Below are 14,454 nucleotides of genomic sequence, written 5' to 3' on the forward strand. Positions count from 1 at the left end.
GTCAGGGTGAGGGCAGTCGGGGTTTGGGGGACTTGGTGAGTAAAAACCCTTTTTGGCTGGGAGCGCCCACTCACCTGTCACCCAGATACCTCCTCCAAAATAGCCCAGCTGATCCAAACGTCCTAAAACACTTCCCAACCTGCATTCCCAACTATCCTAAATCCTGCCAGGATGGAGGAAGGGCAAATGCAAACTAAACCTCTGCAGGAAGAGTCTGGCCTGGGGTAGAGGCATCTCCCTGCTGTGTGGTGTGGGTGGGCCCTGTCAGTGCTGGGATGGATGGGGACACCCAGAGGGAACTTTTCCTGGGGGAGAAGAGGAGCAACAAAGAGCTGGGAGCTCATGAAAGAGAAATCCTCCAGTGGTGGGGAAGAAAATGTGTGCTGGGAGCTGAAGGCTTGAAGGTGAGGAGGACTGTAAGGGGGGGTTGTAATTTGGGCTTAGTAGAAGGGGCTGATGATGGTGGGGGAAGCAACTTGCAGCTGAATCAGAGTCAAAATCAGAATCAATCGGATTGGGAAAGGCCTCTGAGATAATCGAGTCCCACCCATGACTGAACAAGCTGGGGGGGAATGGCTTTGCAGATGGTCAGATCCTTCAAAGAGATCCTTCCCTGGCCCCTGTTAAAGCTCTCAGAACAGCATTTAGGGGGCAGGGATTCCTTAGAGAAGCCTGTGGCTGTAATTTTTAAAATTAAATGAAGGCAGAGTCCATCCTTCACTTTTGGATTCTGCCAGCCCTGCTTTGGCTTTGCCCTCACTGCTGTGGGTGCATCAGGAGCAAGAAAGAGGATGGGGGCACAGGTAGGAGGAAAAGGCCTGGGGTTGCCTCTGGAAGAGCAGGACACAGGTTTGCATATAACCACAAGTGGTTTGGGTTGGAACAGGCATCAAAGACCATCCAGCTCCAATCCCCCCACACCACAGGCAAGGACACCTTCCACCAGCCCAGGCTGCTCCAAGCTCCATCCAACCTGGCCTTGAACAATTCCATCCACAGCTTCTCTGAGCAACCTGTTCCACCACCCTCACAATAATTTTGTCCTATAATCCAACCTAAACCTACTCTCTTTCGGTTTGAAGCCATTCTCCTTTTTCCTGTCACCCTAAGTCCCTCTCCAGCCTTTTCACAGCTCCCTTCAGGTGTGAAAAAGCCGTGATAAGGTCACGCCAGAGCATCCCCATCTCTCGGGGCTGAGCTCGGTGCTCTCCAGTCTTGTCACGGTTCCCTTCAGGTGCAAGAAAGCCGCGATAAGGTCACCCCAGAGTCCCCCAGAGCCTCCCATCCCTTCGGGCTCTCCCCAGCCTTGTCATGGCTCCCTTCACGTGTTGGAAAAGCCGCGATAAGGTCACCCCAGAGTCCCCCAGAGCCTCCCCATCCCTTCGGGCTCTCCCCAGCCTTGTCACGGCTCCCTTCAGAACGGAAAAGCCGCGATAAGGTCACCCCAGAGTCCCCCAGAGCCTCCCCATCTTTCCGGCCGGGGCTGCGGGGTCCCGCGGCATCCCTGGCTCCCGCCCCCGTCCCCATGGCAACGCGCGGGCCAATGGCGTGCCCGGAGGATGTTTACGGGGCGTGGCGTCGCCATGGCAACGCGCGAAGCCTCCCGGAGCCGCTACTTAACCCCGCGCCGGGGCGGCCGCGGCTCACGGCGGCTCGGCGGGCACGGCCCGGCCCGGGCACCCCGCAGGCGGCCGGCACGGGCAGCCCCGGCACCCACCGGGCCTCTCTTTCCCCTTTTGTTTTCTTACTCCCCCCTCCTTTTATTTTTTCTTTTTTTTTGGTTTTTTTTTTGGTGTTTTTCCCCTCTCGTCTCCCGTTTTTCCAGAAGCTTCTTACTGTGTCCTGAACTTTGCCTGTCGGGGGGCGACACCGACACTGGGACGGGGTAAGGGGATGCGGCGGGAGCGGGAAGGGCAGCGCGGCCGAAGCCGCCGTTCGGGGCGGTGGGTGTGAGCGGGGGAGCGGCTCTGGCTGTGCGCCCTCCCGGCGCTCCCTCCTGGCCCAACCACTCGGGATTTCGGGTTAAAATTCACGTCCTCGACGCAGGACTCCCCAAAGTCTGAAGCTGCCTGCTCGCTCTGACTTAGGGTGTGCTTGGGGTGGGACACCACCAGTTCCCCCAACCCACCCCTGAGTTGTTTCTGGGTACCACGGGAAGTAAAAGCAGAATTAGCATCAAACCGAGAGAGGTTGCAAGAGGGGGAAACTTTAAAGTATTTTGTCCTGGTGGGGAATGCTGAGAGTCAGTCCTGTGAGTGCCAGGTATCCAGACATGTGTGTTCCCAAGAAACAACCTCACTTTGTGGGATGGCAGGGCTGGGTTTTGGTTGTTTGAGGTTTTTTCTGTTGTTTTTTTTTTTTTAATTATTTGTTCAGCCAAGGGCTTGCTGGGCAGCAGGTCAGTGGGTGACACTGAGGTGGAGGAGTTTGAGGGAATTTCCCCGAGGCTGAAGGATGCTAAAGCCCCTCAGGGCAGGCATTGCAGGTCCCCTGCACAGCACACCAAGGATGGGTCTCACCCAGCAGCTCCAGGAGCACCCAGGGGTGACCCTGCCTGGCTGGCAGAGAGAGACTGCACCTTGGGGAACCTCAACCCTGTCCCTGTTGTTATTGCAGGACCTGCCCCATCCCTTCCCTCCCGTTCACGTGCAGCCTGGGAAGCACCGAGGGAGGCATGGCGTGGCCAGGCCAAGCACTGAAAGCCAAGGGCAAATTGAAAGGCGTGGAGGAAGACCTGGATGACAGCCTGCCCGACCTCATGTGGCTGAGGGACTTCACAGTGGCCCAGACTGGCCTGCCTCAGTTATACTCTGGCTCAGACCCGCAGGACTGTTACACCATGAGTGAGAGTCTGTTCAGCCTGGTTGATTTCGAGTCGCCGTGCTCGCCCCTGGCCGCTGACCCGGCCTGCAAGGGCACACGCCACACCCCCTGCACGCCCGTCTCCTCCTCCACCTCCTCCAGCACGCACCACGACCTGGCTGTGCCCCCTCATCTGGCCGGGGACATCGACTACAAGACCAACCCTCACGTCAAGCCACCCTACTCGTACGCCACCCTCATCTGCATGGCCATGGAAGCCAGCAATAAACCCAAAATCACCCTCTCTGCCATCTACAAGTGGATTACTGACAACTTCTGCTACTTCCGACACGCTGATCCCACCTGGCAGGTAGGGGATGTGGAGCCTGGGATCCTGCAGGGCTGCTGGATCCCACAGGGAAAAGAGTGACCCCAGCCTCCAGTGGGAAGGGCTGGAATGGGAAAGAACTTGGCTGGGCACAAATGCCACAGCCACAGGGGTGGCAGAGGGAAGGAGCCATGCTGGGGGAGAGGCCAGGACCGTTTTGGGAGCAGGGAGGTGCTTGTTGGGCTCCTGGCACCTGAGAGTCCTCTTGGCTTCAGGGCAAAGGCCTCTCAGTGCCTCCATTCCTGGAGTTCTCATGGGGCCCTGAGGCCCTCAGGGTTGAGCACACATGGAGGGGGTGCCAGGTCGAGTGTCCCTGGGTGCTGAACATGGGAGAGGGATGGAGATGCCACTTGTTGGACGAGATCCCACTGGGGAGGTTCTGAGCAGAAATGCTGCTGCTTTCTAAGCAGGGCAGAGTACTGAGCTCCTGGCCCCAGGGACAGGCCAAGGAGACTCCATCACTGGGATGAGCTGGTGAGAGCTGCAGAGGGAAGCCCAGGAGGGGTTAATTTGGGCTGCTGTCCCCAGCTAGCATGAGCATGTCCCCAGTGGGGAGGGGACAGCCCCCAGGCTCACAAGCTTTGGGGACAGCCTGAAGCCCAGGGGCTTTTCCCAGCCACCCTGGCTCACTGCCCTCCTCTGTCACACGAGGATACCTCTGGCACGTGAGGTTTTCTAGGATATGGCAGAGCTGGAGGGCCCTGGGGGGGGTCATCCCTCCTCTGGGGTTATTCCCATCCCAAATCTGCAGTGTGTCACTAATCCTGATGGCAGTGCCCATCCAAGCAGAGCTGGAGAACCCCACTGCAAAGCCCAGGCATTGCCCACCTTCCCTCCAGGCAGGTGGGTCTCCAGTGGCTTTTGAAGGCCATCATGGGGAAGGGAACCTTTCCTAGTCCCCCTCCTGGGCCATCTTGGTCCCCCTCTTACACTCAGGGGACCTATGAAAGTGATTTGGAAGCAGGAGCTGGGTGCCAACGAGTTGACTTTCTTCTGCACACTTCATGGCTGGGCATTCACAACGTTTTTAATTAAATGTGTTCATTAAAAAAAGAAAGAAGGTTTTCAATCCCTCTCTGCAGAGATGCAGGGGGTACCCTGGACCGTTGCAGGCAAGAATGATAAATATGTTGACTGGCTGAGTAATAATTCAGCCTGGGCTGAGCAAAGTTTGGGATGGGGAGGAGAGATGGGCAGCAGAGAATTCAGCTTTCAAGTCTCTGAACCTTGTAAAATTTCATTACACAGTAAACTTGGAGTTACCACAGCCTGGATTGTGTGGGGGAATATCTGTGTTCTTGCTTCTTCTTTCTTCTCCTCTTTTTTTTCTTCCCTTTTTTTTTTTAATCTTTTGTTTCTTTTCACTTTTTTCCCCCTTCCTTTCTTTTCTTTTTTTTCCTTTTCTTTCTTGTCGAGGCTGTGTTCTCATCCCCTATCCCGATTCCCGTATGTGAAGACAGCCTGGAAAGGTCATGCCACCCGTAGTCTGGGGGGGAGATGGATATATTCCTGTGGGAGCTGAGTGCTTTGGAGAGGAGCCAACAAACCCAAGGAGCTCCAGCCCAGAGGAGGGTTTTGTTGTGTGTGTGTGAGTGTGTGTGTGCATGTTTTTCAACAGCTCTAAGCAATTGAGCCTTGTTTTTCCTATTCGGCACTACGGATTATGGATGAATAAGCATAAAGATATCCAGGCAACATTAAAAAAAAAAAAAACACCTCTACCATATCCAATCTCTTAGTACAGTCCTGGCTTTGTGGAGTCCAATGCTGGGTTATTTGCCCAATAACTGAGTTTCCTTTCTGATTATTCACATCACTCCAGGCACATTCAGGGTTTCAGAACAGCTCGACGGGAGCAGAAACTCCTCCTTTTCTTCCCCCCTACCCCCCCTTTTTTTTCCCCTCAGCTTATTTGAGCAGTGGCTGATGAAGATGCAGTGATTTCACACTGAGCTTCCCTGGGCCAGGAGGCACCTCTGGGGACACGCAGGGTGGAACAGCGCACGTGTCTCTCCGTGTTCTCCCGTCTGATTTGTGCCAGCCTGGCTGGGGGAAGGCATGGTGCCTATGTTTTGTCCACGTATTTTCCTCTCAACACTAACAATAGGCACAGTGGAACTGGGGGATGCCAGCAGGGCCCTGATTGCCATCCCCCCTACAGAGCTGCCATGTGTTGCCCCTTGTAAAGGGGCCATGGCCACATGGGTGTAGAGACCCACCTCTTCCTCCCTGGCACACAGGAGGTTCCAACCTCCTCCAGCCTAGCTCCATGCCTGGAGCAATTCAAGCCAGTTGCTCCCAGTGCTCTGCATGATTCAAGGCCCCACGGCCCCAGTTTCCAGCCAAGGAGAGCTGCCCAAAAGCTTCCCATTGGGTGGCAAGTACTAGCTTGAACCCCTTGGCTCCTGCTGCCTTTGGCTGGATGAGACGGGAGGCAGGAAAACGTGCTGGAGGCTCGGGGGGGAAAACTTAGGGGTTTGAGGGACTTTCTGCTGGGCATGTAGCCTTGGATGCCTGGGTGTTGCCAGTTCTGCTTTGTTTTCCCAAAGGGCCTTGCTGACAACCTCCACCAGCCTCCCCACACAGGTAGGTCCCACAGCAGAACAAGCATTCAAGCCTTGGTTTCTTTCTCTTTTGGCTGCAGAACTCCATCAGGCACAACCTGTCCTTGAACAAGTCCTTCATCAAGGTGCCTCGAGAGAAAGACGAGCCGGGGAAAGGTGGATTTTGGAAGCTGGACCCCTACTATGCCAACCGGCTCAAGTACGGCACCTACAAGAAGCGGAGGATGTCCCCGGTGCAGATCCACCCGGCCTTCTCTGGCAGAGTCCAGACAGAGGCACGGCACGTTGGCAGCCCAGCCTCCTCCTCCTGCAGCTCCAACAACCTCCTGGAGGCCAACGTGGCATCGCAGCAGCTGCTCAAAGAGTTTGAGGAAAGCACCAGCAGCCAGAGCTGGAGCCCCGTGGGTACCAAAGCGGGGCAGAAGCGCAAGCAGCCCTCGCCCCTGCCCACGGCCAAGGCGGCCCGGCTCCCCAGCTCAGCCCTGATGACCCAGGAGGAGCAGACTGAGCTGGGCTCCCTGAAAGGTGTCTTTGACTGGGAAACTGTCTTTAACACCAACCTCAATGGAGATTTCTCCACTCTGGTGGATATGGAGCTCCCACCTTCCGTCAACCCCGTCACATGCGACCTGGACTGGACAGGACAAGGGCAGTACGTGGAGTGTCCCCAGGGGCAGGAACAAGCTGTCACTGAATCCAGCCAGTACAGCCTGGACTTTAATGAAACCCTCATGGCCACCACTTTCTTGGAGCATCCCTGGGATGAAGGGACAAACGATTACCTCTCCAACTGTGTCAACATCGACCAGGTGTTTGAAGACATCGATGCCTCTTTGCTGGCAGATGTCATCAACCTGAGCAGCCTGGCACGCCTCTTGTAAGGCTTTTGTAGGATGCTCTCCCCAGGCTGGGACTTACAAGGGACAAGATTTCCTAGAGATGCCCACCTAGAGGTGGCTTTTACCAGCTTCATTGTAAGGTTATTCCCAGAAACACCAGGGAAAAGAACCTACCACCCCAGGAACTGCCTGCTGTGTCTCCAAAGGACACCTCAGAAGTCTCTAGTTTTCTCAAGAGAAGAAAGTCAACACTACTTATTTTTTTACATTTTACTTTAAAAAAAGAAATGTGAATTATGATGGGTTCTTTTCCATCAGGGCTAAAATTACCTGCGAAATCCCATCTAAGACATGAGATTCCTGGTGGCTTAGGGTTTGATTGACTAAAGTGCAATTTCCACACCTCTTTGTTTCTCTCTGTCTTTCCTTTTTCTGTCTCAGTGCAGTTGGTAGGTACAGTGTGATAATTAGCTGGTAAGAAAATACAGGTCCCTTCTGGATTCTCCAAGTTCAACATCCCAGCTGATTTGTGCCTAGGGAAGAAGAAAAGGTTTATAAACTCAGCAAGTGTGCCTCTTTAGATGTTTTTATATAATCTATTATATATTATATATTCAAAGAAATCTATATTTTTTAGCACTAGAATTTCTTAAGGGGGGAGGGGAAGACTGGAAATGCAGTTTGAGAGTTGTTTTATATTTTCACTGTTTAAAGGTTTTGTGCTCACTGTTCTGTAAAACAAGACCACACAAGGGAGGACTCCTGCACCAACAGGTTTTGTGAAGAATCCAGGAACTGGCCCTGGCAGGAGAGGAGCAGCAGGGACGGGGATGCTCCCAAAACCAGCTTTTGTATTTTTTCTACCCAAAACCCTTGCTGCAGTTGCCAAAGGGTCTGGAGCACCATGAACCCTCTCTCTCACCCACTGACATAGCCCCTCTCTGCTTTTTTGGTCCGAGACTGTTGCTCTTCACTTCTCCAGCTCTTCCATCAGGCTCTGAGTGCGAGGAAAACCCCACGGCTGGTCCTCAGCTGGTGGTGATGGAGCCACTGAACGCTCCCAGCTGGGGCTGAGGAGGAGAGAAATCCACATCCAGGCTCCATCCAGGAGCTCAGGCCAAAGACTCTGCATGCAACAGGGGACAGCAGTGGGAATGAAGTCCCATCCAGCCAGAAGGGACCTTGGGATCCACACAAAGAGGAGCTTTGGCCCTTTGGCTCGGTGTGCAGCGAGAGCGTGGCGGGGTCGGTGCAAGGTAACTCGGAAATATTTCAGGAGCAGAGCCAAACTCTGCTGAAACTTGACTTGAAGCTCTCAAGAACCAGATTGTTTGCCTCTGCTTTGCTGTAGGCTGTGAGAGGTAGAGCAGCCTTTAGGTAGGAGCAAGTAGAAGCTGGAATTTTAGTGGTGTGTCTTAGACTTGGCAAAAGAAATTGAAGATTGTATTTAGATTCTGTTTTGGTTGCAAAAGCACTTGGGAGGGGCTTTGGGGTCTGTGTAGTTGTTTGTATTGACAGTGTTTCTTTTAACTTGCTGTTTTTCTTCTGTTTTCCTGCTTTGGGGATTATGTTGGAGAACTACAGAGATACTTGTGCAATTTAACTTTTTTTCATGCAAAGTTATTTACAAATTTAAAAAAATAATAATAAAGAAAAAAAATTGAGAAGAAAAAAAAACCCTTTTGCCTCCTTGTTTCCTTTCCCCAGCCCAGCTCTGTTTGTAAACCCAGTCCCAGCACACAGGAGCTCTCACCCACTTGCACAACTGTGCAAATTCCCTGTGGGGAAACTGAGGCACAAACCAACCTCAGTGAGACAATGGTTACCCACCACCTGTGTGACACAATGTTGGCTGTGCCTGGTGTCCTGGGCCCTGGGAGCTGCTCCAGCCCTGGGAATAACCTTCCCTGGCCCTGCAGGGAGCTCCTGGGGCTGGCAGATCCCTCTGCTTGTGCTGTGTCTCCACCTGGACCTGTAGATGCTCCAGGATGCCCAAGTGGCTTCAGAGCCCTTTTGGGTGCAAGGTGGGGAGAGGAGCTGCACAGGGGAGAGGAGGTGCACAGAGATCCCCCTCCAGAGCCTGTCTGGGGCTGCTCCAGCTTTGGGGCACCCACTCCTGCATGTGCCAACCCTCTTGCCCTGAGGACACAGCCTCCTTCTCCTGGGGAGCACATGAGGAGCACCCCAGGGATCTCCTGGATCCCTCAGCACAAGGCACCCCCAGCAGCCAATCCCAGAGCTGCCACAGCTGCTCCCAATCCAGCCAATCTCCACCCAAAATAAGGCCTGGGCTCAGGACAGACTCTTGCCTTGGTCTGTGTGTGCTTTGTGCTGTGAAGGCAGGATGCTGACCTCGGGAAAAGGTGGGGGAACAGCTTTGATGTGTCTGAGGAGGGGGGAATTTAGAGGCAGATCTGGGCTTTCCTTTCAGCTTTGGGGTATTGGGGGCCATGAATACCAGAAGGCATTAAGGAATTCCTTGCCCTGGCTTCTCCTCTCAGCTCCTTGTTGGAAGAGCTGCTCCCTTCTTCCTTCCCCAGTACTGGTGGCACTTCAGGGCTGCAAAAAGCTGGCACTTCCCTGCCCCTCAGACCACTTCTGCAATTTGTTTTGCCAGGCACAAACACGTAATACTGTTTTCAAAGCCCCTGCAAAAGAGAAGCCTCCAGTATCCCCACCCTGCCAGGGGACTTAAAAAAACAACCTTGCCAGGAAAAAATATTCCAGCCTGCCCGAGCCAGCCGAGGGGTTTAAAGTGAGAAAGGGTGAATATAAAGGAGGCACCAGGCGAGGCCTGAAACAACCCCGTTTTGTTCAGCAGCTGAAAGCAACCAAACCGACTTGGACGTGAATTTTCCTTTCTTTGGGTGAGATAGCTCGGAGGGGGAGGCGTTTGCTGGTGTTTTCTGAGCGGCAACTGGGGGGTGCAGGAGCCGGGGGTGCTCGGGGTGGTGGCATCGCCTGGCAGGGGCGCGGGGCACAAAGCGCGGCTGTGCTCGGTGCCAGCAGCGAGCTCGGGACCCGGCAGCCGGGACCTGCCCGGGCTTGCCGGCGGCAGCGGGGCTGAGCCGGGGCTGGGGCTGCTCCAGCGCCGCGATTCGCCGGCACAGGGGCAGGGATGGGCTGGGGACTGTGGGACGGTGGGGATGGATGGAGATGAGAGATCTCTGAGGCCAGGACTGGAACTTGGGGTTTATTGCAATGGGAGCTGCCAGCCACAGCTCAGAGCAGGCTGAGAGAAGAGAGGGGGAGAGAGGATGAGAGGGTGAGAGAGTAAGAGCATAATGGAGTAAAAAAGGTAAGAGCGTAAAAGGGTAAGAGAGTAAAAGGGTAAGAGAGTGACGTTCTCCTTACAATACAATAAATCTCCTTCTGTGTTGAATATTCTAATTTTCACCAGCCAATCTAGTACAAGATACAAATCCTATAGCATTTACATACAGCCTATAAGAATCACTACATTACCATACTGTGTTACATTTTAAACCCTAAAAACTCCTCTTTGGGCCCCTTCTGCCAAGCCAGCAGGGTCTGCTCTGACCCTTGGAGCTGTCTGCAAGCAGAGGGTGTTGTTCCATCAAAAGGGGATCACCTTCAGTCCGGTCACACCATTGTTTTCCAGTTGTTCAGTAACTGAGGTATCTCAAAGCTTGCTTTCATTTCAATCTCACTTATAGTTTCTATATTCTCAAAATCTTTTGCCAGGCAATCATATTTGTAAGGCTTTCCTGTTCCATCTTCCCCAACAGGGGACCCTGCGCTGGGAGTGTCCCCCTGCTGCAAGCAATGAACCAGAGCACTCCAGAGCTGGCTGCGGTTTGGGGCATCCACCAGCACCCAGCAAAGGGGGTCTGGGAAGAACCCAGCTCCAAAAACTCTCTGCAAGCTCAGCTCACTGTCCTAGTGAGGTCCTTCCCCAGCTAGTTATTAAGCACATGGCAATGATTCCTTTATTATTTATTTCTGCTATTTCCCCAGCCATCCCCTCATCCATCATCCCTCCCTGATGGGCAAACATTGACACCTCAAACCAATCTCGCGTTCACAGAGGGAGAAAAAATATACACATAAGCCCTTCTTTTCTCTCCCTTTCTTGCCGTGTCTTTCTTTTCCCTCCATTGAGTGTGGGGCTGGCATGGAGCCATTCTGGCAACAGCCGGCTTTCACTTGCTAATCATCCTAAATATTGAAAATCAACCCTAGAATAAACAGCTCAAAGATTGGGGCCATCTCTGCTCTGTTTGGAAATGCTAATCTCGCTGCCTTTTGTTTTCCTTGTGTGGATTTGGTGCCTTGAATTTGGAGGAGGTCACAGCTCATGGGTTCTCTCTTCATCCCCAGATTTCTAAAAATTTTTTTCCCCTCTCATCGTAAAAAAATTCAGCCCATTTTAACATCCTGGGCTGGGATGGTTGGAGTGGTGAGGGGGGAGAAGGGGGAAACAGGATGGAGGAGGGTAGGGAATAGACTCGCCTTGCATAGCAATGAACAAACCTCTAAAGTTTGGGAAAAACCAGGTTCCCAAACATGCACCCGGGAGTTCACATGGATGGGAAACCCCTTGGGAACCACACTCGGACAGGGAGATCTGCTTGGGACAGCAGCTCCCTGGTGGGGATGGGATGGGATGGGATGGGAGGCATCAGGGCAGCCTGGCACTCACTCACAGCAGTGCCTGGGGACGGCTCAGGGACTCCCTGCCCTGTGATGCTGATTTTGTAGTGTTTTATACCTGATGTTCTGGAGGTGCCCCAGCAAACTGCAGACAGGCTGTGCTGAGCCCCACAGCTCGGATGGCTCTGCTGGGAGGGACCAGGCTGGATGTGAGCGCCTCTGTGGGGGCTGCAGGAGTGCTGGGTGAGCTGGCTTTGAGAACAGAGAGGGGGGCAAAGCCCCTGCCCTGCTCTTCCAGCAGTGACCTTGCACCTGGGGCACTCACACAGCCAGGATCACTCTCAGAACCCTGATGGGGAAACTGAGGCAGGGCTGACGTGACTCAGAACCTGATTCTCTCTCAGGTCTGCAGCTATTTCAGCCCTGCCCTTGTGCAGTGTGTGGGGCTCAGCACCCTCTGGCAGGGGGAGCCCATCCAGCAGAAGTCCCCTCGGGTGCCCGTGTCCCTCTGTGCCCCCAGGGCGCCCCAGGACGGGTCAGTGGCTGTTGCCAGTGGCTGTTCCCGGCTGGCACAATGTCCCGGCAGGCCGGGGCTTGCCCTGCGCAGGGGAGGGGGGGAGTGCCGGCAGCCACAATGCAACAGCCCCTGCGTAAGAGCCGGCACATGGACATGCTCGGCTGCCCCTTCCTCCTCCTCCTCATCCTCAGCCCCAGCGCCCCACTGATGCACGCCAGGGTAGGGGGCTGCAGCCCTGCAGGGCTCCTGCTCCTCCAGCCCGGCTGATGCTTGCAAAGGGGTCCCTGTGGGCATGGGGGGACACAGCCAGCCCCCGGTGGAGGGGCTGAGCTGCCGGAGCCGTGCCAGCATCGCCTCCTTCTTTGGGGAGCCACGTCATGCCAAGGTCGAAACTTGGCCGGTTTGCAAACAAGTGCCGGGGCCACGGGGATTTCTTTACAAAGGCTGTTTTTCCAGGTGATTTATTTCCAGGTTTGGAGTGTTAGGACCGTCCCATGTCTTGAGATTGTGGGGGTTTTTTTCACTGCCATCATGACAGTGAGAAAATGGCTTTAGAAATCCAAAGCAAGCACACTCCTTTGGTGCCTGTGTCCTTGGGATGGGTCTTACACCCCTCAGAAAGGGAGGAAGCAGGGGCAGGCTGCAGGCTGTGCACTGCCTGGACACAGCTCTCCTGTGGGTGCTGCAGAGCCAAGCATTTGGGGAATGGGCCAGTTCAGAGCAATGAGGGACAAATATTGGGGGCTTACAGATGAGGTCAGCCAGGATGAGCTGCAGCTGAATGGATCCTTGGGGATGTTCCTGTCCTGTGCACAGGGACCACTGGGCTGGAGGCTGGCACAGGCAGCAGGAGGGCTCAGAGCATTACGAGAGGCGGGTGTTGACCTAGAAATTGCAAAGAATTTGGCCTGGCACCGTGCTGGTGGGCAATGTGCCAGCCTGGCAGCCGAGGGAAGCACTGCTGTGCTCCGAAACGTTGCTCCTTTTCCCCATGCCTGGTTGGGAGAGGTGACTGTGCCTGCCCCAAGAGCTCTGGGAGCATTTGGGGCTCACTGGTGTCTTCACTCCTACCAAAGGCATCAGGTTTTGCTCCTTTGGGGAGCCCATGCTCCCTCCCAGTATGGGGTCAGTGCCAATTCTCAGCTGGGGAATGGGAGGGAGCAGCCTGGCAAGTGCTGGGAGGAGTAATGCTCCATCCTGGCAGCTTTTGGTTACGAGACACATTAACAGGCAGGAATGTGCAAACATCCAAAGGTCGGAGCTGTGCAGGGTGGCTGTGGTGGCTCCAGCCCCTGGGAGTGCAGCAGATAGAGGCAGGACCCCCTTGTCCTGCTTCAGGCAGACAGGGATGACTGAGGAGAGTCCCCTCTGCACGGGGCTCATTGGACCTGCACCCCTCAGCAGAGCCCAGGGCCTCAGAGGCAGCTCTTTGCCATCCCTGAGTGGATTCCTGCTGCAGCCCTGCACGGCCTCCCCATTCCTGTCACATGGGGGATGTGTGCCCAGCACCAACCCGCATGGCAAACACCCCCCTTCCTTCCCCAGCAACGTGGCAGAGGAAGAAAATGAGCATCATCCCCCAGGCTGGCCCCAGCTCACAAAACTCGGTGCCCTGGAGATGCCCTGTCCCAGGCCAAGGCTCCTGCTACGTGCACACACATCCCACCCATCCCAAACCCCCTGGGAATCTCCAGGGAGGCTCTGCCAGGTGCTGGGTGGCTCTGCCAGGTGCTGGGTGGCACCTTGCTAGTCCCCAGTGTGTCCCAGCTCCTTGGTGGCCCCAGGGGCTTGCCCAGAGCAGGGGTCTCTGTCCTGCTCCCCTCACTCTGGCAGAGCACTGAGTAAACAGTGACGAGGGGAACCTCGTTAATCCTGGGCTTTCATTTACAAAAAGCCATTTAGAGCTGGCTCTGCAGGCAGTTATCAGAGCACAGGGGAGGTTTTCCCAGCAGGACCTTAATTCCCTCTGCAAATAAAGCCAGAGGGAAGGAGAGCACAGCTTAGGTCTGTGAGAGTTGAAAGCTTGGAGGGGCTTCTGGGGCCAGCCTTGGAGGGGCTGATTGCCTTGAGCTCCCTCCTGCAAGGAGCAGGGAGGGCTCTTGAGGGATTTCCCTGCTAGGCTCTGTGTCAGGGCGATTCCATCCATGCCACATCCTTCCCTGGAGCAGCAGCACTGGCATGGTCCTGCTCAGGGCCACACAGGAATGGCTGGGAAGCTGCTGAAGCCCAAATGGACCTGGTTTTCTGGGAGCAGTGCACATCCCTGGGGCACAGTGCAGAGCTCTGGACCAGGTCAGGATCAAAGTGAAGTCAGAAGGGCTCAGGTGTTACCAGGGAGGCAAAGTCCTGTGCAGGATTTGGTTCCTGTCTCATCTCTTCAAGTTCATGGGCATGTAACAGCCAAGGGAACGTGCCTGTGCCCATCCCATACCCTGCCTGTGCCCATCCCATACCCTGCCTGTGCCCATCCCATACCCTGCCCATGCCCATCCCATACCCTGCCTGTTCCCATCCCATACCCTGCCCGTGCCCATCCCATACCCTGCCTGCACACATCCCATACCCTGCCTGCACACATCCCATACCCTGCCTGTGCCCATCCCATAGCTGCCTGCACACATCCCATACCCTACCTGTACCCATCCCATACCCTGCCTGTGCCCATCCCATACCCTGCCTGTACACATCCCATACCCTGCCCCTGCACACATCCCATACCCTGCCTGTACC

The 14,454-nt window shown here is 54.9% G+C and overlaps 2 protein-coding genes across 2 annotated transcripts in view; both read left to right on the forward strand.

The window, feature by feature from the left end:
• CASKIN2 (CASK interacting protein 2) overlaps nucleotides 1-14,454 on the forward strand; it is a 648,645-nt gene that overhangs the window by 83,743 nt on the left and 550,448 nt on the right. The window lies entirely within an intron of this gene.
• FOXJ1 (forkhead box J1) lies at nucleotides 1,755-8,103 on the forward strand. The gene is made up of 3 exons (XM_030962121.1): nucleotides 1,755-1,885; nucleotides 2,617-3,172; nucleotides 5,835-8,103. Exons 2-3 carry the CDS (start codon nucleotides 2,675-2,677, stop codon nucleotides 6,633-6,635), a joined length of 1,299 nt encoding a protein of 432 aa, XP_030817981.1. The 5' UTR covers nucleotides 1,755-1,885; nucleotides 2,617-2,674; the 3' UTR covers nucleotides 6,636-8,103.

Source organism: Camarhynchus parvulus, chromosome 18 (genome assembly GCF_901933205.1).
Source record: "Camarhynchus parvulus chromosome 18, STF_HiC, whole genome shotgun sequence".
NCBI classification, from domain to species: domain Eukaryota; kingdom Metazoa; phylum Chordata; class Aves; order Passeriformes; family Thraupidae; genus Camarhynchus; species Camarhynchus parvulus.